The sequence below is a fragment of the Dromiciops gliroides genome, chromosome 2 (assembly GCF_019393635.1).
Source record: "Dromiciops gliroides isolate mDroGli1 chromosome 2, mDroGli1.pri, whole genome shotgun sequence".
Taxonomy (NCBI): Eukaryota; Metazoa; Chordata; class Mammalia; order Microbiotheria; family Microbiotheriidae; genus Dromiciops; species Dromiciops gliroides.
This window is the reverse complement of record NC_057862.1, coordinates 677,930,748-677,956,311: the sequence shown is the minus strand read 5'-3', so window position 1 is coordinate 677,956,311 and position 25,564 is coordinate 677,930,748. Positions and strand designations below refer to the sequence as shown.

At 46.7% G+C, this 25,564-nt stretch overlaps 1 protein-coding gene across 7 annotated transcripts in view; it reads left to right on the top strand.

Annotated features, from left to right (window-relative positions):
- The window catches only part of EXOC6B (exocyst complex component 6B), a 606,916-nt gene that overhangs the window by 328,639 nt on the left and 252,713 nt on the right, over positions 1-25,564 (top strand). For all 7 annotated transcript variants that reach the window (XR_006354775.1, XM_043983601.1, XM_043983599.1 and 4 more), the window contains exons 16-18: positions 8,499-8,610; positions 16,899-17,033; positions 20,709-20,888. Coding sequence is in view for 6 of the 7 variants with exons in the window: in XM_043983601.1 (XP_043839536.1) it covers positions 8,499-8,610; positions 16,899-17,033; positions 20,709-20,888 (427 nt within the window). In the remaining variant the exon portion in view is untranslated. The remainder of the gene's footprint in view (positions 1-8,498; positions 8,611-16,898; positions 17,034-20,708; positions 20,889-25,564) is intronic.

Below are 25,564 nucleotides of genomic sequence, written 5' to 3'. Positions count from 1 at the left end.
TACAATGTTCTCTTGGTTCTGCTTATTTCATTCAGCATCAATTCATGTAATCTATCTACTTATCTTTTTTTACAGCACAGTAGTATTCCAGTACATTCATCTATTTGTTTAGCTATCCCCCAATTGATGGGCATCCCCTCAATTTCCAACTTTTTGCTACCACAGAATGAGCAGTTATAAATATTTTTCTACATGTGGGTCCTTTCCTGTGTCTTATGATCTCTTTGGGATATAGACCTAGTAGTGGTATTGCTGGGTCAAAGGGTCACAGTTTTATAGTCTTTTGGGCATAGCTCCAAATTGCTCTCCAGAATGGTTGGATCAGTTCACAGCTCCACCAGCAGTGCATTAGTGATCCAGTTTTCCCACATCATCTCCAACATTTATCATTTCCCTCTTTTTTTGGTCATATTAGCCAATTGGATAGGTGTGAGGTGGTACCTTAGAGTAGTTTTAATTTGCATTTCTCTAAGCTTTAATTTCTTCATCTGAAAACTGCCTGTTCATATCCTTTGACTATTTATCAATTGGGGAATGACTTGTATCATATATTTGATTCAGTTCTCATTATATATTTTAGATATGAGGCCTTTATCAGAAACACTTTCTATAAAAAAATGTTTCCCATCATTCTTCTTTCCTTCTAATCTTGTTTGCATTGGTTTTGTTTGTGCAAAAACTTTTTTAATAAGGGGCAGCTAGGTAGCGCAGTGGATAAAGCACTGGCTCTGGATTCAGGAGGACCTGAGTTCAAATCCAGCCTCAGACACTTGACATTTATTAGCTGTGTGACCCTGGGAAAGTCACTTAACCCTCATTGCCCCACAAAACAAAAACTAAAACCAAAAAAAAAAAAAACCTTTATAATTTCATATAGTCAAAATGATCCACATGGCATTTTGTAGTGTTCTCTTTCTCATCTTTGGTCATAAATTCTTTCCCTCTCCATACATCTGACAAGTAAATTATTCCTTCCTTTTCTGATTTGCCTATGGTATCACCTTTTATGTCAAAATCATGTGCCCATTTTGACTTTATTTTGGTGTATTGGTGTAAGATTTTGGTCTAGTTTCTGTCATACTGTTTTCCAGTTCTCCCAGCAGTTTTTGTCAAATAGTGAATTCTTATCGCAGAAGCTGGAGTTTTTGGGTTTATCAAACAGGAGAGATTGCGGTGGGAATACCTCTAATTTATCCCCATTACATATAATGCTGGCTGATAGTTTTAGATACATACTGCTTATCATTTTAAGGAAAGCTCCATTTATTCATATGCTATGGACGCTGTGTTTTTCCAAAGCTTTCTCTTCATCTCTTGGGGTAATCATACGATTTCTCTTGATTTTGTTACTGATGTGGTCACTTATGGCTCTGCTTCCTGGTATAAAGATCACCTGATCATGTTATCGTAGTGATAAATTGATATAATCTCTTTGCTAACAGTTTATTGAAAATTCAAATGTTTTACGTCAATATTCACGAGAGAAATTGGCATACACTTTTCTTTCTCTGTTTTGGCTCTTCCTGGGATAGGTACCAGCATCATATTTGTCTCATGGACTCTGCTTATTTTTCTAAATAGCTGATATAGTATAAGAATTAATTGCTCTTTAAATATTTGGTAGAATTCACTTGTAAATCCATCTGGCCCTGGAGACTTTTTCTTAGGAGTTCTTTGATGGCTTGTTCAATTTATTTGGGGGGGGGCAGTGAGGGTTAAGTGACTTGCCCAGGGTCACACAGCTACTAAGCGTCATGTGTCTGAGTCCATATTTGAACTCAGGTTCTCCTGAATCCAGGGCCGTTGCTCTATCCACTGCACCATCTAGCTGACCCCATTGTTCAATTTCTTTCTCTAACATGGGCTTATTTAATTATTTTCTTTTCTCTTTTGTTAATCTGGGCAATCTATATTTTTGTAAATTTTCATCCATTTTATTTAGATTGTAAATTTATTGACATACAGTTGGGCAGAATAGGTCCTAATTATTGCTTTATTGCTTTCCTCTTTCTCTGTTTTATTTATGTAAGCATTTAGAGATATAAAATTTCCCATAAGAACTGCTTTGGCCACATCCCATAAGTTTTGGTATGTTGTCTCATCATTGTCATTCTCTTTGATGAAATTATTGATATTTCTATGATTTGATGTTTGACCCACTCATTTTTAAGGAAGAGGTTATTTAGTTTCCAGTTAATTTTTGGTCTATCTTTCCATGGCCCAAATATTACTTGTAATTTTTGTTGCATCATGATCTGAAAAGGATACATTTACTATCTTTGCCTTCATGCATTTGACTGTGAGGTGTTTATGCCCTAATACATGATCAGTTTTTCTGTAAGTCCCATGTACTGCTGAGAAAAAGGTATATTCCTTTCTGTCCCCATTAATTTTTCTCCAGAGGTCTATCATATCTAACTTTTCTAAAATTCTATTCCCTTCTTAACTTCTTTCTTATTTATTTTGTGGTTAGATTTATCTAGTTCTGCGAGGGGAAGGTTGAGGTCTCCCACTAGTATAGTTTTGCTCTCAATTTCTTTCTGCAACTCACTTAACTTCTCTAAGAATTTAGATGCTATGTCACTTGGTGCATATATACTTAGTATTGATTTTACATTATCTGTGGTACCTTTTAGCAAGATGTAGTCTCCTTCCTTATCTCTTTTAATTAGATCTATTTTTGCTTTTGCTTTGCCTGAGATAAGGCTTGCTACCTCTGGTTGGTTGGTTGGTTGTTTTTTACTTCAGCTAAAGCATAATATATTCTGCTCCAGCCTTTTACCTTTACTCTGTGTGTATCTCTCTGCTTCTGTGTGTTTCTTGTAAATACCATATTGTAGGATTCTGTTTTTTAATCCATTTTTCTCTCTGCTTCTGTTTTATGGGAGAGCTCATCCCATTCATATTCACAGTTATAAATACTGTATTTTCCCTCTATCCTGTTTTTCCCTTATTTATACTTTTCTCTCTTTTCACGCATTCCCCCCTCACTAGCATTTTGCTTCTGACCACCCCTTCCTTCATCAGCACTCCTCCCTTTTACTTCCTACTCCTGCCCTCCCTTCTATCAGCTCCCCCCTTTTTCTTTTCCCTTTCTCCTCCTACTTTCCTCTAGGCTAAAATAATTTTCTTTACCCAAATGAGTATTTATGAGCCAAATCCCATGAGAGTAATGTTCACAGGTTCAGAAGCCCTTATTCTGATGATGAGTCCAGTCTGGCTACTTGGGCTCTTTGGGACACCTGTAGATCCCTCAATTTTTCATTGTTGCCCAGTTTGCCTATCTGGATGACAGATCTGTGTTGTTGAAACAACATGGGTACTGTAACATCTTCCAGGGAAAGAAATTAGGTGAGAAAATCAGTAGACTTGGCATTTCTGTGGCAATAAATTTAGCTTTTTCTTCCTTCTAGGAGGTGATAGATTAGCAGCAAAATGCATCACCTTTTCCTTGGCTCAGCCAACTCATCACTAAACAGGGTGATCTAATTTCTCTGGGAAAGGGAGCTGGAGTTAAGGGCCCATTAGCCAGAGCTACCCAAACAGGGTCCCATTGAGGTGACTTGATGGATTGAAGAGCTGACAGGCTGCCCGTTTTGCTCCCCAGCAGACAGAGATAACTGGAGGCTTGCTTGTGTTTCCCCTGCATCTTCTGCTTTGTCCCCTCACCATTTGTCAGGTGGAACAGGATCAAGAGCCTGAGGCGGGGGAAGGGGGAAGAGTGGGTGGGAGAGGGGGGATGTCCAGGAGCTCTGTACTTATTAGCGCTTTTGAACCTGCCAGTTTAACATTTTCTTTGCCTGTCATTCCATTCAGGAAGATAAAGGACACTGTCATTCCAAGCCTAATGTAAGGTTGCTGAGAGATCAAAGGGATGGGTGGTATTTCAGCCTCTTCCCAAAATCTGCTTCAAAAAGAAAAGATTACACCTCTTAGAAGGGACTGAGATGGGATCATTTTAGGGCCCACTTCCTGGTAGCAATTAGGCTCCCCTGGGCAGATGTAGCAATTCCCAGGGAACTGCCCCCAAAGTTAAAATTATTTCTGGGTAAATTGAAGGTAGACAGAAGCTCCTTTTTTTCTATCTGACCAGGTGACATCTCCTTAGGGCCTTGGTTTTATAGAGGGTGTGAACATCCGTGAGGTGAATAAAGAATGGGTGCCACGTGCCAAGGGACTTCTCTGGGAAGATTTGGCCTGGCTTTGACACTTGCTTGTGCAGCAGAGAAGGGAAGGGGAGAGGAGAGGAAGGGAACAGACGCTTAATAAGCACTTACTGTATGCCAGGCTCTATGCTGAGTGCTCTCCAAATAGTATCTCGTTTCATTCTGGAAGGCAGGCTTATTATCTTCAGTTGACTATTTACTGTCATTATCTCCATTTAACAGTTGAGGAAACTGAAGCAGTCAGAGGTTAAGTGCAGTGTCTGCACTTTGACAGGATTTGAACTCAGGTCTTACTCCAGCCACTGCCCTCCTGTTGCTTTGACTAGTAGCCTAAGAGAGCTGTCTGGCTGCAGTCATCAGATGGCTGTCCCTGAAGCCTTTTGTTGGCTGACACATGGGTCATTTTACTAGGAGTTCTCACCCTTTCTGATGTCTGCATTTGCCCATGAAGCAACATGAACAGTTCTGAGAAGTCCAAGAGCTCAGGTCCTGTCTCTCCCTACATCTTCAGGGATATGTGCCTCTTTCATCATATGAGATCATTGCCAGTCAGGGGACTGGAGACAGGCACCTTGTAAAAGGGGGTTACTGTCAGACCTCGGTGTCCCCGGTACCTTTGATGTATCTTCTGTATCTGAAATACAGTGGGCCAGTGGCATCCTCACCCCTACGCCTGCCCTGCGCTCAGGCAGATTGCCAAAGCCAGTCTTGACGCATCCGCTTATATTTTTGACTACAGTGCTTTGTGCAGCCTCTGGGGCTCATTAGAAACGGTCCCAATTTGGGGTCTGTTTTATCTGCTTTTGCACAGACCATTTTGAGGGGCTAAATGAGAAACTCCAGTGACAGAAAAGGAACTCAAAAGAATAAAGTTGGAATGAGGGCGGCCTGGGCTTGAAACTCCAAAGGCGATCCTCGGAGGAGGTCTTGAACGCCCCTGCCTGCCATCTTTGAAGTCATTCTGCTTCAGTGTCCTGTGTTCCGCCATCCGATTTATTGCTGTCATATTTTACTTGTAACAACGGTGCTGACATGTCACTAGTAGAGAGCTATACAGAGCATGGACTGTCTTACAAGGTTCTGAATGAGCTTCTGCTATCCCTAGGCTGAGGGAGCAGTTGTCCTCAGAAGGGGGAAACAGCCAGGCCCGACTTTTAAACAACTCATTCTGGGGGGATTTCTTGGTCCCAAGCAAAGGGCTGTGTAGAGGGTGCTTCAAAAATCTTAACAGTTTTAAGGCATGAAAGCTTAACTAATCCCAATCCTAATTGTAACTCCAACTCAAATTCCATTTCTTTTTCCCCCCCAGGAAAATGAGGGTTAAGTGACTTGCCCAGGGTCACACAGCTAGTAAGTGTCAAGTGTCTGAGGCCGGATTTGAACTCAGGCACTCCTGACTCCAGGGCTGGTGCTCTATCCACTGTGCTGTGCCACCTAGCTGCCCCCTCCATTTCTTTTAAAGCTAAATACTGCACTGGGATTTTTAGGACACTGAGTAAAGCTGCTTTTCTGGCATAAATAGCATTCTCTCAGCTTTATCAAAAAGTGTTATAGCTGTGATAACCCTGTCATTCCTCAGATTCTTCTCCCTAGCATTCAACTCAATTAAATATATATTGAGTCCTTGTTATCTACAATACACTATGCTTATCCCTTAGGGATGATGGGGTAGGTGATAGTGTGAACACTATGACACTTAGAGCTTTACAATATAGTAGAGAAGATAGAACAAATAACTCTAACCCAAGGCAGAGCATATTGAGTGCCCCAAATGAGGCTTAAGAAAAGTCCTGAGAAGATCTGGAGAAAGGAGCTGTTATATGCAGCTAATGGTGTCTGGCCTTGTGAGGGTGATACTCAAACTGGGCCTTGGAGGAGAAAATGTCAGTAGGTGAAGATTGGTGAAAAGCAGTGGAGTGGAGTAGAGAGACCACCTAACGTAGTGCACAGCATGGGACTGAGACACACAACTCCTAGACTCAGGCCCTGGCTTTGTGACTTCCCTGACTCTGTTTCTACAAAATGAGAATAATACTTGGTTCTGCTTACCTTGCAATGTTATGAGGAAGGTGCTTTTTAAACCTTGAAGGCCTATAGAAATGCGAGTTATTATCATCATGATTGGTTTAGAACAGCATAAATACAGTCTGGATGTCCCATAATCATGAAAAATGTCTGTGGAACAGCAGGTAGTCCACAGTGGCTACAGCAGAATATCGGGTGCGTGTCTAGGAGTACTGGAACGGAAGGCCAGAAAGATGAGTTAGGGTCGGATCTAGAGAGAATTCAGCTCTAGGCTGAGGGCTTTGGACTGTCCTGTTCATTCTCTAGATACTTAGAGACGCATATGTTATCTCCCCTGATAGATGCAAAGCCTTAAGAGCAGAGATGGCTCCATTTGGGGGTTTGTGTCCCCAAGTACCTCGCACAATGAGTGACACATAGTAGGTGCTTAATAAATACTTGTGAACTAACTGATTGATAGGCAGAAGGGAAACACTAGCAGGGCTAGTAGGGAATGAAGTAGGGAATGAGATGATTCCTGCTTCAGGAGGATTAATTTCATAGTAGTACATAGTATGGACAAACGTGGGAAGAACCATTCAGACGCCTATTTAATAGCCAAAGTGAAAAGTCACGAGGACCTAAACTTGGGTTGTAGAAGTTGGAATGGGAAAGAGAAGATGCAGTCAGGAATGAGTATAGTGAGGAGGTTGAATTACTGGGATTTGGCACCTAATTAGATATAAGGAAGGAGATAGTGAAATTAGATTCAAATGTGTATATTTCATTCCGGAGGTAGAAGTATGTATGAAGGGGAAGGAGAGGAGAGGATCCCTGGAGAAATTTGTTAATTTGGGGGGAAATGATGAATTTGGTTTTAATCAGTGAACATTTATTAAGCGTCTTCTACATGCCCAGAACTGTCCTGCGCATTGGGATACCAGGAAAAGCAGAAGATAGTCCCTGCTCTGAAGGAGCCCACAGTTTCACAGGGGAGACAACATGCAAATAACGATGGATGGATAAGCTACATGCAAAGTACATTAGAAATAATCCCCAGAAGAAAGGCATTAAGGGGGGACCAGGAAAGGCTTCTTGTAGATGGGAGATTTTATTTGAAGGGGACCAGGGAAGACAGGAGTCAGAGATGAGGAGGAGGATGCTTGTGTAAGGAATTGGGGTCAGATCTCACAACACACAGTGGAGAGTAAGGTCTCAGAAGACCCAGAAGGTGGGCAGATGATGAAGGACTTTGAATCCAAGACAGACTTTCCCTTCTTTATGGAGTGCTAGGAATGCCTGGGATGCTGGGAGCATTCTGTTTTGGTTACATGGGTGTTGAGAGGTGGGAAGGATCCACTGAAGTGTATTGATGGAGGGGGTGACATGGTCCCACCTGTGCCAGCTGAGCGGAGAATGTTGGGGGCTGGGAAAGATGAGACAGAAGACCCACCAGGGGCTGTCGCAGTAGCTATATCAGAGGAGAGAAGAGGGCACCTGCAGGAAATGTGACAAAGGTAGAACCAACAGATTGGACATGGGAGAAGCGAGAACATAAGGAGCAGAAAAGGGAGAGCTCGCCTCGCTCGTGAGCCTGCGTGACTGGGAGTGTGCAAGCTAGGAGGGCTTGGGGAGCCAGATGACGAGTTCCGCTTGGGGCAGCTTGGGTTGAAGATGCCGCTGCATTCCACTTTGAGACGTCTGCAAGCCAGGCGGAGGGTAGCAGAGCGGATAAGCAGATTGGAGAATCACCAGCACAGGGAAGCCGATGAGACCCCTAAGCGAAGCAGGAGAGAGGGAGGAGTGAAGGGGGCCCGGGACCGGCCCCTGAGAGACCCCCGTGGGTAGGAAGCAGCGTCTCTTCTAAAGACGGCTGTGCCGCCACTCGGCACCTCCTCGAGAAGGGAGGATTCTGGGCTTTCAGCTCTGGCCCTTTGGAAGGCAGTTCCTTACTGTTCCCACAGGGTCCTCGCTTGTTTTCACTTGGTTCGGACCAGGTCGCTTCCCAGGTTAGCCCAGAGGTCCTGTTTTCCTTTCTGAATTACTTAGTTCTGCGTGTGGTGCCAGGAAGGCCAAGGCAGCTGGGGTCATTGTCTGACCGGATGTGTCCAGTGGTGGACGCAAGCTTGGTACTAGGGGCTTGGCCTAGAAGTGGAAACTAGACTGCTGCCTGTCTTTCTTTTCTGCTCCCCAGTGTGTGCAGGGAAGCACGGCGGTAGACCCCAGGGCGTTGGTGGTCCCTCGTGTTTGGAAATGCGATTCAGGACGGGCGGCAGAGGTCGGAATCCCGCTGCCTGGCCTGGCTGATGCTTAATCTTTGTTTTTCAGCTCTACGGAGGTGGACGACATGATCCGGAAATCGACCAACCTGCTGCTGACCCGGACGCTGAGCAGCTCTCTGCAGAATGTCATCAAGAGAAAGAACGTCGGGCTGACGGAGGTGAGGCCGCACATCGGGGGCTGCTGGGGCATTCCAGGCCCGTCCCGGGAGGCCCCTCCTGCGAAGCTCACTGTGGGTGCACCAGGATTCCTCCCTCCTTTTGCCACCTTCGCCTTCCTGCCCCCAGGCCCCAGTCGTTTGTGCTCTGTCTCTCCTTCTGCGGAGCTGAGCTCCTTCTCTCTCTGTGTCTTTCCTGGACTTAGCCAGCTTTCCGGTCAGAAGTTGATACGGTTGGAAGGGATGGTGTGGATCATTTGCCATTAGTTATATGAGAGGGACTTTGCTTAGAGGATGCTCCCAACATCAGGTTCCCATTAACGTGAATGACAGTCCAAATAGAACATTTGATACGGATTCAGCTCTTGCCTGCGTGAAATCAGGAATGCCGAGGATCTTGGCAGTCACGGCACTTGGCTGGCGTGTGCAGGCCCGGCCGTGGCTTCTGGAGAAGTCTCCCAAACCCTCTGATCCTCTCCTGACAGGTGACACGCTTGATCAGCACATAATATAGGGGTCTTTGCAGGTAGGGAGACTTCCTGTCAGGTTTCTCAGTGAGAGCATGTTCTGTCTGCAGAGCCGTGCTGGGTACTCAGAGTTTCCTCCCACCCCCTGGAGAGCGGGCCAGATCACTTGGGGCCTTTTGGAGTTTGAGGAAACTGTTCCAAAGAGAAGAATTTCCATTTACTTGGAACCTTGGGAGTGCAGCAGTCGAGAGCTTTGTGAGCCCACCAGGCACGTGCGGGGCTGAGTTAAGAGCTGGTCACGCAGGTAGAAGGAAAAGTTCCCTGCGTGTGGCCTTCGTGTACTGCGGCATCATTTGTGCAGTGGCGTGCTCCGCTGCAACACGGACCATCCATGCGTGTGCATTAGCGGGATGAGAGGCTCAGTGTCATGGTCATCCTGGATGACGGGCAGTGCCCTCCGAGAATTAGTGCCAGGGCTCTTGGGGATTCAGAGAAGGCCGGAGATGAGTGCTTGGGTGCACCTGCGTGGTTCTTCTTTCTTCTTCCAGGAGATCAAAGAGGAATCAGTCATTGTGGGGTAGGATGTGGGCTGCCCTGTCAAAGCTGATTGTATGTTTAAGAGGTGGGAAGAGATCCTCAGGACCATCATCCAGTCTGACAGGCAAAGAGCCTGAGGCCCAGGGAGGGGATGATTCACTTCGGGCTGCTCCCCAGCCTCTGCAGCAAATTACCCTGGGGGCGGGCAAATTGTTTGCCATCCCCCCCATGAGTGAGGCTGGGATGAGAAAGGAGAGTTGGGGTGAATTAGCGTCTCTCTGGGAAAGAAGCATCGTTTTATCATGGAAAGTCGTTCGTTGTGTATCTGTGACTCTTCTCATCTGAGTGATGAAAGAAGATGGCTTAGCTTCCGGCCCTTGTAAGGTTGGTGTAAAGAAAGTGTTGACGAAATGTCAGTTGTGAGATTTGTGTTGCTGTTGTTGTCCATGTGCTGAGTGCCCCCAAAGGCCTACGCACCAGCTCAGAAGAACCCCCTGTTTCCTGCTTGAATTGTCTCGTCTCCTTCAGATGGGCGACCGTCTCATCATTTTGTTCAAGCCACGCCACGGAGACTCAAGCCCCGAGTGTTAATCCAGAGCCCCTGCCCTTGGAAATGCACTTGGAGCTTAGAGCTCTGAGGGGATTTCTGTGGCTGCTTTTCCTCACCAGCAGGATGTGGTCATGGGGAAGCCCACCCAACTGCCCAGCAAAGTTGTTCTCAAAGCACTTGGCCCTGAGAGTGGTTATTTAGCATCTGTACAGAGGATGCCAGGTTCTGCAAAGAAAGGTCGTACCCATAAACTCTGGGAGAGCCGGCTATGTGTGGGCAGTGTGGAGAGGGCTGGGGAGCATTCTGCAGTTCTTTCCCATGGCCACCCAGGCCATGAGGAGCATCACTTTTGAACACATCCGTCCTGCCCCATACCTACCTACCTATAAAAACGTCTGTGGCTGTGTCACCCTTACCCCCATCCCTACATCCCGCTTCCTGTCTCACTTACTCATGCATCCCTTCCCAGTTTATGGCCCAGTTTACTTTTGTGTGCATGATTTCTCCCTCATTTACAAGTTCAGCCTTAGCAGATGTGAATGTGCTATGAATGACTGCCTCAATGCACCATTTCTCCTACTGAGCCTCCCTATATCAGGTCATCAGTGATTATACTGATTGGATAGAGAAAAAACTGGAAAACATCAAACCAGCATGGGCTCATGTTAGGAAGACCCTGGGTATTCACTTACTTTTCCTTGAGAAAGCCGACGACCTTCCCCAGGTGCTGAGTCCTCTCGGGCCCTGGGGCACCCAGCCCTCCCCCCACCCTCCCACCACAGCTTGGCTTTCCTCTTCAGGATATTGCCTTCCTCCCTTCGAGGGCAGGGCCTGGCTTTCTTTTGGTCTGCATTGATATCTCTGGTGCTTTGCAGATGGCAGGTATGTGATAGGTGCTATCTATATGCTAGTTATTCATTATTATTAGTCAGGACTCAAAATGGCTCTTATGGTAAGGAGAAGAAGAACAACAATAGTATGAATGACATTCGCCTCATGCCGTAGGGTTGCACAGGCTGTCTCAGTAGATGCACACAACAACCCTGAGGAAGGTGCGTCCAAGACAAGTGAATCTGAGAGAGGGTAGGAGGTTAAGCCTTGTCAGGGCACCCCCACTGGTGAACGGCTGAGGCAGGCTCTGAACTCTGCCCCCAGGGCTCCGTGGCTGCCATGGTCTCACTGATGCTTAGTGCCAGGGATGGCTTCAGCCTTTTCCCAGCCCACCTTGCTGCTGTCTCCCTGAGGGCCTGATCTCCAGATTACACAACAGTTCTCAGAAGCAGTACCTGGTAACCCTCTGAACTTCTTCATCCACTTGTTCCTGGTAGCCACTGAGGTGCTGCTGACATTCACCGTTTGCAGGGTGCCTCTGGGTCCCTAAAATGTGTGACCTCCCTTGGGAGTCTGGAATCCCCTTCCCTGCAAGCTCAGTGAAGCTGGGGGTGGGGGAGGGGGCAGAGAAGGCTTAGTCTGGAGAAGCCTCAGCCTAGGCCGGGGGGCGGGGGCGAGGGGGTGCGTAGTAAGTCTGGCACAGGATTAAGGAAAGATCCTCGATGTCCTAGGGAAAGGGAGCTGCTGATTTGTCCCCTTGTAGCCTCGACTCAGAGCCCAGGCTCTGGGGATACCAAAGAGAGCCCCCGAAGGCCTTCTCCCTTACCCAAAGAGTCTGGCACAGGCAGACCTCTCCTTCTGTTGTCTTGGCCGGACAGACATGTCTCCAGACAACATAGAGGAGGAAGGGGCCACCCTTTTGTTCCTCTGAAGGAAGGAGAAAGGCATTGTGGGGTGGGAGGGCTGGAGTCAACACCTGGGTCTCACGTCCTGAGCTCATGTCTGCTTGTGTCCTTATCTGTGAAATTCAGGAGTCGGACTGGGTGGCCTCCCTGAGCCCCCCCTCCCAGTTCTAAATCCCATAGCTTGTCAATCTCTCCTGGAAGGCCTGGAATCCAGGGGCTCTGGTGGCTGAAGCTGGACACTGGGCAAGGGGACTTGTGGAGATTTCTCTGGTTCTCGGAGCCACCAGGGCTGTGTGGTGACCTATGGCCAGTCCGGCCACAAAACTGACCCGGGTGGGGCTGACCTCTGGTGCAGGAAGATGCCCTGCCTTTCAGGGTTCTGAACTCCAGGGCGATGCCTGCCCTGCAGCTGAGGCCTATGCCTGTGCCACTGTCTCTGCTCCAGGTGCATCACTCTTGCCCGCAGAGAGCCAGGTTTGGTCCAAGAGACAGCTAAGAGCAGCCTTCTTGTTTCCTCTTCTGCCACCAGCATGACCTGCAGGACAGTCTTTTTAAAGGTGGGGGGAGGGACAAAACCCATCACAGGTGAGGCTAAAATGATGATGAAATGGTATCTCCAAAGTTGCTGCTACACAGATAACTTGGTGCTTAGCCCCTCCCCCAGAGCATCAGCCTTTTCCTTTGCAAATGCCCTTGTGAGGTTTGTGGGAGCTGTCGCTCAGGAGCAGAGATTGCTTAGAGCTTAGTAACAGACAATGTTCCCCTGAAAATGACACCAGAGCTGCTGGCACCCTAGGCCGTTTCAATAGTCCATTCTGTGCTCTGCCATGACACGTTTCCAAAGTGACTGACAGTCAATTGGTGTAATTCATGGGGATCTTTTGTGTTGACAGTTTTTGAAAAAGTCGTGGGAAATTATAATGTACCCAGTGAAGCCGTCTTTTCTTTGAAGCTGCCAATATCGTGAAAAACAGGACAATCTTCTCTTTGACTGTCACTGGTTTGCAATTGCGAGAACATGACACGATCCCTCCTCCTTATTAGGATTTCAATTTATAGACACGGTGCCTTTCCTCCAGGTAGCTGTGCTCGTTCTAAAATAGAAACTCCTCAGCGTTCCACATTGATTCTCTTACCCTTCCTCCCTCGAGAATCACGGTGGTCTTGTCAGTAGCCACCTATGCACCCTCACCAGTCAAGGAAGGAGTCGAGCGAGACTTGGGTTTATTTCGTGACTTGTTTCTTCTCTTAGATGGGGAAGAATGCGGTAGGGGTGGGGGCGGCCTGATTCACTTTTGTGTATTTCTTTCCCAGGATGCTCTGACAGGTTGGCCATTTTCAGATAGAACAATGGGGGCAGGGCAGGGAGGGAATCTTCCTCCCAAACCTTGAGATCCCATAGTCACTTCTAAATCCAAACCCCTCTGTGGAGCTCAGAGGATTGGCCGTGTCAGTTTCATAGTTTGCCTGGCATTAACGAGCACTACCACATATGCCAGGGATGAAGCCGTTAGCCAAGCTTCATGGAAGGAGACTCTTGGCTTTCCCAAAGCCCATCCCCAAGTTCTCCACAGTTCTTCATCTTTTGGAATCACATAGGGGCTGGGCATCTTCTTACCCTTCAGTCTCTACAGATGATGAGAGGCTGATCAACAGCTCCCATCCACACTCCCTTTTTTGTGGCAGTCTACATATAGAAGACTCACAGGCAGGGGAAAGGGAAATATAATTTTCTGTGGACATTTGCCCAACTCCAGGGTTGAGAAAATAGATTTCCCGTATACGCCGGGCACTTGGGGGGTAGATACTGACAGTTTCTTCATCTGTAAAATGGAAACAGTAACAGCACTTACCTCCCAGGGATGTTGACAGATGAGAAAACTAAGGCAAACAAGGTTAAGTGACTCTCCCAGGGTCACACAGGCAGTAAGTGTCTGAGGCCAGATTTGAACTCAGGAAGAGGAATCTTCTTTGCTCCAGGCCAGCGCTCTGTCTTTTGTGCCACTCAGCTACCCGTCCTCATCATCGTTATTGTTGTTGTTATCGTTACTGCCCCAAAACATCATAGCATCTCTCCTTTGCAAGGCTCTTCAGTGGCCATCTTGTCTAGCCGATGCCCGAATAGAAAGTTCCTTTCCTTGAAGGTCTCTGGCCTTGGCAGGTCTGTTGCCTGCAGGACTTCAGATTTATTCTTGGTCATTTGTGTGAGCCCAGCTCTTTGGGGGAGGCCTCTCTGGAGCCTGTGGACTAGCTTATAATGCAATAAGACGGATGCAGAACGCATGGAAGGATTGTCAGCATGGTCCTTCTCTGGTGGAGGGCTCCAGCCATCTGTCCTTGGTCCTGGGTGTTGAATAAATCTTTATCAGGGTGTGGACAGAGGCGTAGATGACGGGCTCATCAGCTGTGCAGAAGCCCAGAGATGAGCAGAGCTGTCACACAGATTACCCCGACACTCCCAAGGACCCACCACTGAACCCCATTAAAATGGAATTGGTCAATAGTCAATGAAATAAAAATACAATAGAACATAGCTACTATCGTATTTTAAAACAAAGTCAAACTGTGGCCCCAGGGATCCTTATTTACAGATTAATGGCTTCCATTTCTGTTGGAGTTTGACTCCATTGGGCTAGAACACTGGACTCAGTTAGATGGAATTCAGTAGAGAGGAATGTGAAGTCTTATAGTAGTGTAAAATAAAAATAATTTTGACAAACATAAAGTGAGGGAGGCGTGGTTAGAAAGCAATGGTTCTAAAAACAGATCTGGGTAAGGTACTGGGCTGCAGGCTCAGTGTGAGTCATTTAGGTGATGGAAGTGGCCAGAAGAGTTCATACAAGGCCAGGGCACTCTAAAAGGAGCTAGGCTTCTGCTCCACTCTCTCTTCCCTTGTCAGACCTCATCTGGAGTGGGGTGTTCAAGTCTGGTCCCAAAGTTCATGAAGGACATTGAGCAGCTAGGATGGTGAAGAGTCTTAGGTCCTTGTCATGAGGATAAGTTGATGGAACCAGTGCTTGTTCCACTGGAGCAGAAAAGACTCCCATGGTGGTCTTCAAGCACCTGAGGTACTGACCCATGGAGGAGGGCACCGCAGAGGGCAGACCCAGAAGCAAGGGGCAAAGAGTCACTTCTGCCAGCGTAAGCTGTCTGGAGGTTGGGTGGGCTGCTATCTGAGAGGTGGTGAGCTCCCCTTTCATGGAAGTCTTCCATCAGAGATTGAATGACTCAGCCTTTACTTATTCAGGATGTTCTCCTTGAGATTGCTCTCACTGTGTAAGTAGGACCCCATGGCCACTGCAGTGGCTTCCATCTCTTGCTTCCATGTTCTGTCCATTGTGGAGGGAGTCCCTGGTCTTCAGCTGCTTCTGCCTATGCGGAGTTCATAGGGCATGTGACGGGCATCGCTCTTCCAATGGGCCTGGAGAGCTTTGCTCTATGAGCTGGGAAGCTATTGGGGTTGCCCAAGTGGGGCTTTCAGAGCTTTACAAAGGAGCTTGAGACAGGCTTGGAGGGGAATGCCCCAGCCGTGCTTCCCACCGCTGCGGCTGCCATATTCCCCACCTTCTTTCATAGACGCCATTTGTGAATGTAAAGCAAACTGGCCCTTTGCTCAGATAGGAGTTCTCATATGAAAGAAAATGAAACCCCACCACCAGAAACTCAAAACACAACCCTTAGCCCTTAGGAGAGAAGAGGCAAGCCAGGTCAGAATCCCACTCCTGGATACGGCTTATGGGAGAGAGAGCTTGTTTGGGCAGAGTTCTCGCCACCCTCATCTTAGAGACCATGAATCCAAGGCAGGTTTAGAGACCATGGATAGTCCATCCTTTTGCCTCTAGAGATGTTTGGACTGTCACTCCATATGGAAGCAGCAGCCTGTTTTCATCTTCGCTCTTACTGGTGGAGTGCCCGTGGGGGCTGCCTCTCCACTTTATCCTTGTACTTTCTGCTTGGATGCTCTCACAGGTGGGTGGATCCATCTCCCTAAAATTAGAGTTCAGAAGCCTCTGTTGGTGAGCTAACAAAGGTAATCGTGCCTCTTATTTCTATACGTTTGGGGAATTTTGGACGCGATTTTTTTTATAGGAACCCATGTGGGGTGCTAGAGGCGGTTAGCATATTTGCTCTCTATGCATAGTGTCTTCTTTTAGTCAGCCACTAGGCACACTTCTCTCAAAGCAAAGGCAGGTACTAAGGCAGCATAGTAAGGACAATAGCTACAACACATTTGTTCCTTTGAAACCTGGCTACTTTCTGCAAGAGTGGGAACAGACATTTCTAGCTATTGGTAGTGAGACAGATACAGAAGAAGCCATATGCCCAAGGCAGCTCATGCCTCGGTACCACAGGGTCCCGTCATCCTTCGGACTACAGTAGCTATTCCCTGTGGACACAGCATCTCCTCCGGGTGGATGATGGCTGGGCACCCTGTGTCTGCCTCTCTCTGCAGACTGACTTTGTGTCTCTGTGGTGTTTCTGCCTGGGCGAGAAGCTCTCCTTACAAGACATCCTAGCATTGGGGGAGTCAGAAGGAGAAAAGGCCATCTTCTCCCCAGCACATGCTTTCTAGAGCTCATGGGCTTAGCTTCTTAACAGGCTGCCTGGGGCGCAGCCAGCTGCTCTTCACACTTGATAAAGGTGTCATAGGGCGTTAACTAGCATATTGACATTTCATCTCATCTCATCTGCCCCTTCCTGTCAATGATCATATCAGAAGGACAATGAGCCTCGGGCAGTGGGGTGCGGCTGGGGGTGGTGGAGTCATTGACCCTAGGAAAGAGTATGCCTGTGTGTGAGGGCACTTACTGTCTTTTAGCAGCCACTGATCCATTCTCCTTTCATGGCATTCCGTCTGACTTACTCTGTACCACCCAGAGTGTGCAGCTTATCAGCTCCCTTGTGTGTCCTCTGTGTTCACCCCCCCACTCCCCTCTGGGGGTTGGGAGTCACCCATTTAACATACATCATTGAACCCAGATACCTTTCTTTGTTCTGTAGCTTGTGCAGATCATCATCAACACGACCCACTTGGAGAAATCCTGCAAGTACCTGGAGGAGTTCATTACCAACATCACCAATGTGCTACCTGAGACAGTCCACACCACCAAGCTGTATGGCACCACCACATTCAAGGTGAGAAGACCCCACAAACGCACTGGCTCCTGTTGGGCGTGGCCTTAGGACCACTCTGGTTGCCCTAGAGTGGATTGCACCTTGGGATGCTACCTTGTTCTTTGGGGACTTTTATTCTTCCTCTTCCTAGAAGAAGTGTTCAGTCTGAGGCAGGAACGAAGACCCTGATTCTGTTGCTCACATCACATTGTAGCAGTTCATCGAGGTGTTCCTCGGTTTGTCTGAAAGCATCCCTTGTAGCACTTCTTTTTTGTTTGTTTGATTTGGTTTTGTTTTTGGTGGGGCAGTGAGGGTTAAGTGACTTGCCCGGGGTCACACAGCTAGTAAGTGTCAAGTGTCTGAGGCCAGATTTGAACTCAGGTCCTTCTGAATCCAGGGCTTGTGCTTTATCCACTGTGCCACCTAGCTTCCCTTCCTGTAGCACTTCTTACAGCATAGTATATTCCATCACGTTCATTTACCATAACTTGTTCAGCCATTCCCCAGTGGATGGGCATCCCTTCAATTGCCAGTTCTTTACCACCACAAAAAGAGCTGCTACAAATATTTTTGTACATGAAGATTTTTTTCCCTTTTTTTTTTTTTTTTTTTGATCTCTTTGGGATACAGACCTAGTCGTGGTGTTGCTGGGTCAAGAGGTATACATAGTTTCATAGCCCTTTGGCCATAGTTTTCCAGAATGCTTGGATCGGTTCACAACTCCATGTTTTTTGGACTTTTTCAATGTATTCATCAGTTGTGTTGACTTTTTGTCCTCTTCTCTTTCTTGCTTATCTTTAAAAAATACTATTTGTTATATGGGATAGTGCTCTAGAAGAGGGAAAAGGAGGGATGCTGGGGAAAAATATGTGTAAAGAACAGATGACGTCAATAAAAACTTATTTTAAAACAAGATTAAAGGATGGTTTGTGATGGGAAGACTAAATTGAGGTTAAAAGAGAAGAAAAACAGCTAATAAACTTGTGAGATATTCCTAAGATTCCCGGTCTGCAATAAAGGACTTCCTTTGATGAAAAGATCTTTCAGGAGCAATGTGGTAGGGTTTCAGAAGAACTATACTTGGAATTAGAGAGTCTGGCTCCTTTCCTCGAAAGAAGCTTTTTAGTTCTGAGCCTTGGTTTCTGACTGTTGAAGGAAGGCCTTCTCGGACATCGCAAAGGGCCCTTTTGCCTCAGTAAAGTTATTTCGGAATGATCTAGATGGTTTACCTTGAATTCTTTTTTATGGGTAAGATGAGATTTCTGCAAAGCTTAGTCTTGTCCTGAGTGTTAGTAGAGGCGTGATTTGGTGCCTCTCAAGTCAGGGAGCATTTATTAAGTGCCTACTGTGTGCCAACCCCTGGATGAAGTGCTAAGAATACAAAGAAAGGCAGAAAACAGACAGCCGCTTCCATCACTTGGTGCACAGTCTGAGGGAGACCAGGTGTGAACAGCTTTGCACAGGCAGGCTAGAAACAGGATAAACTGGAGACAATCTTGGAGGGGAACCTTCAGGGTCATCAGGAAAGGCTGCCTGTGGATGCTGGGATGAAGCCTGGAAGGCCAGGAGACAGCAGTAAGGAGGAAAAGAATTCTAGGCCTGGGGACAACCAAGGAGAATACGCTGAGCCTAGAGATGGAGCGAGGTCGGGTCGGTGGACATCCAAGCATGTGCTGACCAGTGGAGTGGGCAGGGACAGGCCATGAAGGGCTTGGATGCAAAGCAGAGTATCTTCTCCTGATTGTCCGCTGGGATGTGCTGGGTGAGAAGTGACATGGTCACACGTGTCAGTTCAATAGCAGAGTCCAGGATGAACGGGAGTGGGAGCAGGGTGGAGGCAGGGAGAGTTCAGCAGCAGGTTACTGTCAATCTAGTGGTGAAGGGTGGGGAAGGATGGCAGAGGAGAGCAAGGGGTGTCTTTGAGTGATGTTTCAGAGGGAAACTCAGTAAGAATCGGGCCCAGTTTGGACATGGGGGATAAAAAATTGAATTGAGAGCTGAGGATGACACCTGGATGGTGAGTCGGGGTGTCTGAGGAGATGATGCTGCCTCTGATCATAATAGGGAATTTATAAGGGTGGGGGGCGGGGCAAAGATCAGTTCAGAGTTCACTTTTGGACATGTTGAGTCCAAGATGTCTGTGAGACCTGCAGTTCAAGTTGTCCAAGAGGTGGTTGAAGATATGATACCAAAGGTCAGCAAAGAGGTTAGGGCTGGACAAATCAGTCAGAGAATCATTAACTTAATGATTAGAATTGAATCTCTGGGAGCACATAAGCCCACCAAGCAAAATAGCACAGAAGGGGAAAAGGTCCAGAGACACAACTTTCGGGGACACCTGTGCTTAAGGGTTGTGAGCTGGATGAAGATTCAGCAAAGAAGAGGGAGAAGAAAGTTTCAGACACATAGGAAGAGAATCAGGAGAAACCCAACGCTGAGAACCCGGAGTGGGCTCTGTAGCCTTGTTCCCCATTCCTCCCATTCCCAGATCCTCTGTGCCGCTCTTCTCTTTGTTTCTCACATGTGACACTCCTTGCCCTGTCCTGGCCCACACCTGGCAGGCACTCCCTTCTCAATGCCAGACGCCAGACTCCAGATGCCCAGCTACTATTGCCCTCCCTCCAATTGCCTCCTACCTACCTCACTTGAATTTATCTGGTATTTACATAACACAAGTGTGTGTGTGTGTGTGTGTGTGTGTGTGTGTGTGTGTATGTATGTGTATATATGTATGTATGTATGCATACACACTTACACTATGTACATTTGTATGCAATGTCTCCCCTGGTAAAATATAAGGGTCTTGAGGGCAGGGGTTGCTTGGATTTTTCTGGGCATCCCTAGTACCTCCAAATCCAGGCACCCCACTGGTGTTTAACAAAAGCTTTTTGATTTATGGCATCGGCTCTGCCTCCTCTTCTACCCCCAACCTGAGTTTCCCCTTCTTTGGAGCCCTGCGGCATACCTGACTAGACAGCCCCCATAAATGAGGGTGGCGTATGGCTTGTGTCGTTGGTCTGGTATTAAAAGCACAAAAGAAGGACTATTAAGAATGGGCAGGGAGCCACGGGAGGGGCACTGGCGGTTAACTACTTAGCAGAGGGGAAGTTCTGGAGACCACTACAGGTGGTGCTGACAGCGCTTATTGGAGAGGCCGAGCGCTCTCCAACACATACGAAGTGTCTTTTTACCAGCGTTCTTTCAGGGTAGCTCATTCGGCGCTCAGTATCAACACAGCAATTACAATGGCTGCATGTTGTGTGTTTTGCTAAGCTACTGTTTCCCGAACATATTCCTTTGCAGATGGAAACCTTTTGTTGGATGATGAGGGGGCGGGGGGATCCAAGGGGCTTCCTGGTGGTGGTCTTGTCAGAATGCTTTTTATTTCTCCCGTGTGGACGCGAACCCAGCTAGAGTCCTTAGCTCTTCTTGCTCTTCTTGCCGCTTTAAAAATGAGAAATGGGGTGGTTTATGGTACGGAATCATGTAAAAGTATTAGTGTGAGACTGGTAAGGAAGAAGGAACAGATTCCCCCCAGCTATGCTGGGACAAAAATGAAAAGTGAATGGCGCCGCTGGCCTGCCCATTAGACCTCATTGTCATATCTGTGGGACCAAAGGGCGAGGGCCACCAGCACTGATTCCTGCCTTACCTGGCTGGGCCTGGCACAACTTCTCAGACTCTCTCTTTTCACAGGATGCCCGGCATGCCGCAGAAGAAGAGATCTACACCAACCTGAACCAGAAGATTGACCAGTTCTTGCAGCTGGCTGACTATGACTGGATGGCTGGGGATTCAGGGAGCAGAGCCAGTGACTATCTGATGGATCTCATCGCCTTTCTCCGAAGCACCTTCGCAGTCTTCACCCACCTCCCTGTGAGTCACTGTTTCCCCAGTTCCATGCACCCTTTGATGAAAGTGAATCGTTGATACGTGTCACTTTCATGTCACCTCTTCCTCCTCTCCTTCCTTACCCTCTAAAAAAGTGGGTGAGGGAAACCATCCTTATTCTCTTTGAAAGAGTATCTTGGGGTGGTGGTGCCGCTAGGTGGCCCAGTGGATAAAGCACCAGCCCTGGATTCAGGAGGACCTGAGTTCAAATCTGACCTCAGACACTTGACACTTACTAGCTGTGTGACCCTACCCCCCAAAAAAGTATTTTGAAATTTGTCTTGAAATGCTGCCCAGGGGTGGCCAGTTGAGTAGGCCTGGACATGAGCTCTGACCCTCCATGTAGTCACCACTACCCCATCACTACCCCTTCCCATGCAGAGGAGGAGGAACATGACTCTTATCAACCATCAGCCTTTCCCCATGAGCTCTCCCTGACGTAGCAGCGATCGGCATAAATCACTGGCAGATCTTTTTTTTGAGATTCTCCGGGGTAGCAGAAGGCCCTTGACTGGCAGCCAGAAGCCTCCAGTCTTCTCGCCTCCAAGTGTCCATCTAGCTGGAGAATTAGAGGCTCAGCTCACGAGAGAGGAGGCTACAGTGGTGCTCTTGAGGAGCTAGATGGGGCTGACCATTCAGTCAGTGATCCTAAGGTAGCCCCAGGGCTGCGGAAAGGCCTCACTCCCCAGATCCTGGGAGCAAAACTGGGGGTGCCCAAGGTGTGGTATCCCCTTCACCTTCTGTTTGCTCTGATGTCACAGTCTTGCATGGGGTGTGCGTTGCCTTCCTGCCAAGCCTTAACTAGCGGACTCTGCCCTACCCCCATTGCCAGGCAGGTAGGTGGGACAGTGGATAGAGCGATGGGCCTGGAGTCAAGAAGACCCTAGTTCAGATCTGGCTGTAGACACTTACTAGCTGTGTAACTCAGGGCAAGTCACTTGACCCTGTTTCCCTCAGTTTTCTCCTCTGTAAAATGAGAAGGAAACGGCCAACCACTCCAGTATCTCTGCCAAGAAAGCCTCAGATGGAGTCAGGAAGAGTTGGACACAACTGAAGATGACTCAGAAACAAGGATAACCCCATCACATCTTCATCTATTTCTTTGTTGCTGACTCCTTTGCTTTCTACTTTCCAGTTTAGGGATGTTTCACTAGTGCAAAGGGGTCAGACTCAAATGGAAATAGGGGCCACTAGTTCCTAAATAAGGGTCCCTGCAGGCCAGATATTAATTTGAGTGTGTAATGTTATCTATGTTGAATCGAATCATATCTTTCTTTATTTTGTTAAATGTTTCCCAATTACATTTTAATCAGGTTTGAACCTCACTTAGGCTATTCGGTGGGGTGCCTCTGGCTCACAAACCTGTACTAGAGTGTCTGAGGGCAGAACCAAGTCCTTATTCTTTCTTTAAACTCATAAAAAAGATTAGTTCCTAGCTTTGAATCCAGAATCTTCCACTGCGTGGCTGTGGGTAAGTCACTTTCCTTCTTTGGCTGTGAAAAAGGTGGGGCTGCGCTTGCAGACCTCTAAGGTCCCTCTGTCTTCTAAGGTGCACTTTGCTCATTCCTTTAGTCTGAAAGCTCCTATGGGCTTTGAGATGGCCCGTATTAGTGTTCTGGACCTTAAAACAGTAGGCACTGTGCCAAAAGTCCTCCAGCATCCAGTGTAGATGCTCCCCATGGGGCAGGCAGCCTTGCTGCTTCACTGTCACTGCTGCTTAGCTTCTGTGAGTGGTGAGGTCTCACGGCTTACTCTACTTTGCAAGGGGTTTGAGTAGGGACTTTGAGTGGGTCTTTTTTCTTTTTTTTTTCTTTTTTTTTGCGGGGCAGTGGGGGTTAAGCGACTTGCCCAGGGTCACACAGCTAGTAAGTGTCAAGTGTCTGAAGCTGGATCTGAACTCAGGTACTCCTGAATCCTGGGCCGGTGCTTTATCCACTGAGCCACCTAGCTGCCCCTGAGGAGGGGGTCTTTTTGATGATGAAAGAAAAGATCCCATCTTTTTACCCCCATCTTGCTTCATTTGCTAAACTGGTTTATCCAGGACCAGTGATAAGACTGGCTCATTATTCAAACCCTATTCCTCACCCCCTCAGTGCCCTTTCCCTTACTCTCACCCCATCACCTCTACTCTGCTCTTTGGAATGCCTGCTCCATAGGTAATAATAAACTTGCTTTCATCTTAAATCTTGTCCTTTCCCACTCCTTCCATCTTCTGGCTCTCTCCTGATGACATAAGCTCCCTGGCCTCCTTTGTTCATTCCCCCTCACTCACTCGTCAAGGTGAGGGAGCTGGAATACTCCTTGCTCCCTATTGCCTCTTCCAGTTGCTTCCTCTGCCATCATTATTCTATAATCTTTCCGGTTTTGAGGTTCTCTCAGTCCGTATTATCTACCGCACAATAAAGGGTCAAAGGATTTCTTCAAACAATTCTATTGATGACCATATGAAGGCTGGACCTAATTACTAATAATAATATAAATTCAAATGAAAACAACTAAACTTTCATTTCATACTCCACCAATTGTCTGTAGGGATTGCAGAAAAACAGGGACCCACAGAGAGGGTTCCCATTCTTGAAGGTCTTCCTTTGAAGACTGGTTGGAATGTAACAAAGTGGTCCTATGGGATCTCTTCCAACTTGGAGACTGTGATTCCAGGAAAGAAAATGAAAAGGAATCTTTAAACATGGTGCACCTGTCCTTCAACATGAGCAATTGTCAAAATTGTCAGAATTCTTTTGGAAAAGGAGATTTGAGTGGTAGAAAATGGGTGTCTGGAGGCAGCTGGGGTGTATCCAAAAAAGAGTCAGATTTTATTTTCATCCAAGGAGATATCTGGGTTCTCAGTCTCCTCAGAAAAACCCTGCCCATGCCGTGATCAGAGAGCCCAGAGAATGTGCTCGTCACGTTCTCCGTTACATTTTGTGAGGCTACCACCAGTTATAGATTTATCAGGGTGAAATGTGCAGATCTAAGGAGAGAGCTGATTGGCTTCCAAAGCCATTTTTCCCTTGAATTTTTGTTGATCAGGTCACTCCTTGTCCTTAGTTACCCAGAAAATGGTGGGTAGTTGATGAGAGGTAGTAAGAATATTCACAGCAAGGTTTAAAAAAAGTTTAAAAATGTTTATCCTATACCCCTTGAGTTGCTAGCACAGAGAGTATAATTGTCTGTGAATTTTTTTCAGGCTCCCATTGTGTAATTTACAATTGCATGCACAATTACCCATTTTGCATGCTCAACTTCAGGGCCTGTTTTTGAAAATGTATCCCTGTATGTCCTGATAATTATCTTTAAAAAAATATTTAAAAGAGAGGAAATGCTATCTCAAGTATGAAACCAGAAGTCAGGAGGCCTGAGTCTGTTTTCCAGCTCTCTTGTTCACTTGGGTGACCTGGGGCAAGTCTCCTACCTAACCTTGCCTCTGCTTCAATTCTTAGCATGGGTGACTGGGGCAGGTCACTTAACCCTACCTCTTCGCCTGAGTTTCTTCACCTGAAAAACCACATGGTAGCTGACCATGACCACCCATGTGTGGCCATTGTTTTAAATCTATCTTCAAATGATAGCAGTTATTTACACACAAATTATCTGAGCTTAATACTAACAACTCAAAGTTCTTAGTTTACACTGGAATCTATTGTACTTCATCTCAAGCATGATAGATTTTGCTCCAGTCCCTTATTTTAACTCTTTAACTGAGGTGTCTTTCTACCTCAAGTGCATTTTTTTTTTTTTTTTGGTGAGGCAATTGGGGTTAAGTGACTTGTTCAGGGTCAGACAGCTAGTAAGTGTCAAGTATCTGAGGTCGGATTTGAACTCAGGTCCTCCTGAATCCAGGACTGGTGCTCTATCTACTGTACCACCTAGCTGCCCCTCAAGTGCATTTCTTATAAGCAACGTAGTGTGGAATACTGGTTTTTAATCTACTCTGCTTTCATTTCATGGGTGAGTTAATCCCATTCATATCCACAGTTATGATTACTAACTTTGTATTTCCCTTCATCCTGTTTTCTTTGGTTTATTTTTCTTTTTCTCATTTTTTACCCTATTCCTTCTCAAAAATCTGTTTTCCTTCTGACCACCATCTTCCTCCCTTTTATCATACTCGTCTTTTTTTTAGTCCCTTTTCCTCCTACTTCTCTGTTGGGTGAGAGAGATTTCTATATCCAACCATGTATGTGTTTGTATGCATATTTACATGTGTACATGTATATGTATATGTGTAGGTGTGTATGTGTATATATGTATATGTATATTCTTTCCTTTTAAAACCAGCTCAGACTAGAATGAGGTTCAAGTGTCCTCTCTACCCCATTTTCCCCTCTATCGAAAAACTTCCCCACTGCATACCTCTTTAATGTGAGATAATTTTCCCCATTCTTCTTTTCCCTCCTTCCTTATCCAAGTGTACTCCTCTTTCTTACTGCTTCATTTTTTGTAAGATCACCCCAACATAATTGACTCAAACCTGTGCCCTCTGACTGTGTAGACTGCCTCTAACTTCCCTAGAAATGATAAAGTTCTTGGGAGTTACATGTATCCTCTTCCCGTGTAGGAATGTAATCATTTACCTTATTAAGTCTCTTATGATTTCTCTTTCACATTTGCCTTGTGCTTTCCTTGAGACTTGTGTATGAATGTGAAATTTTCTATTCATC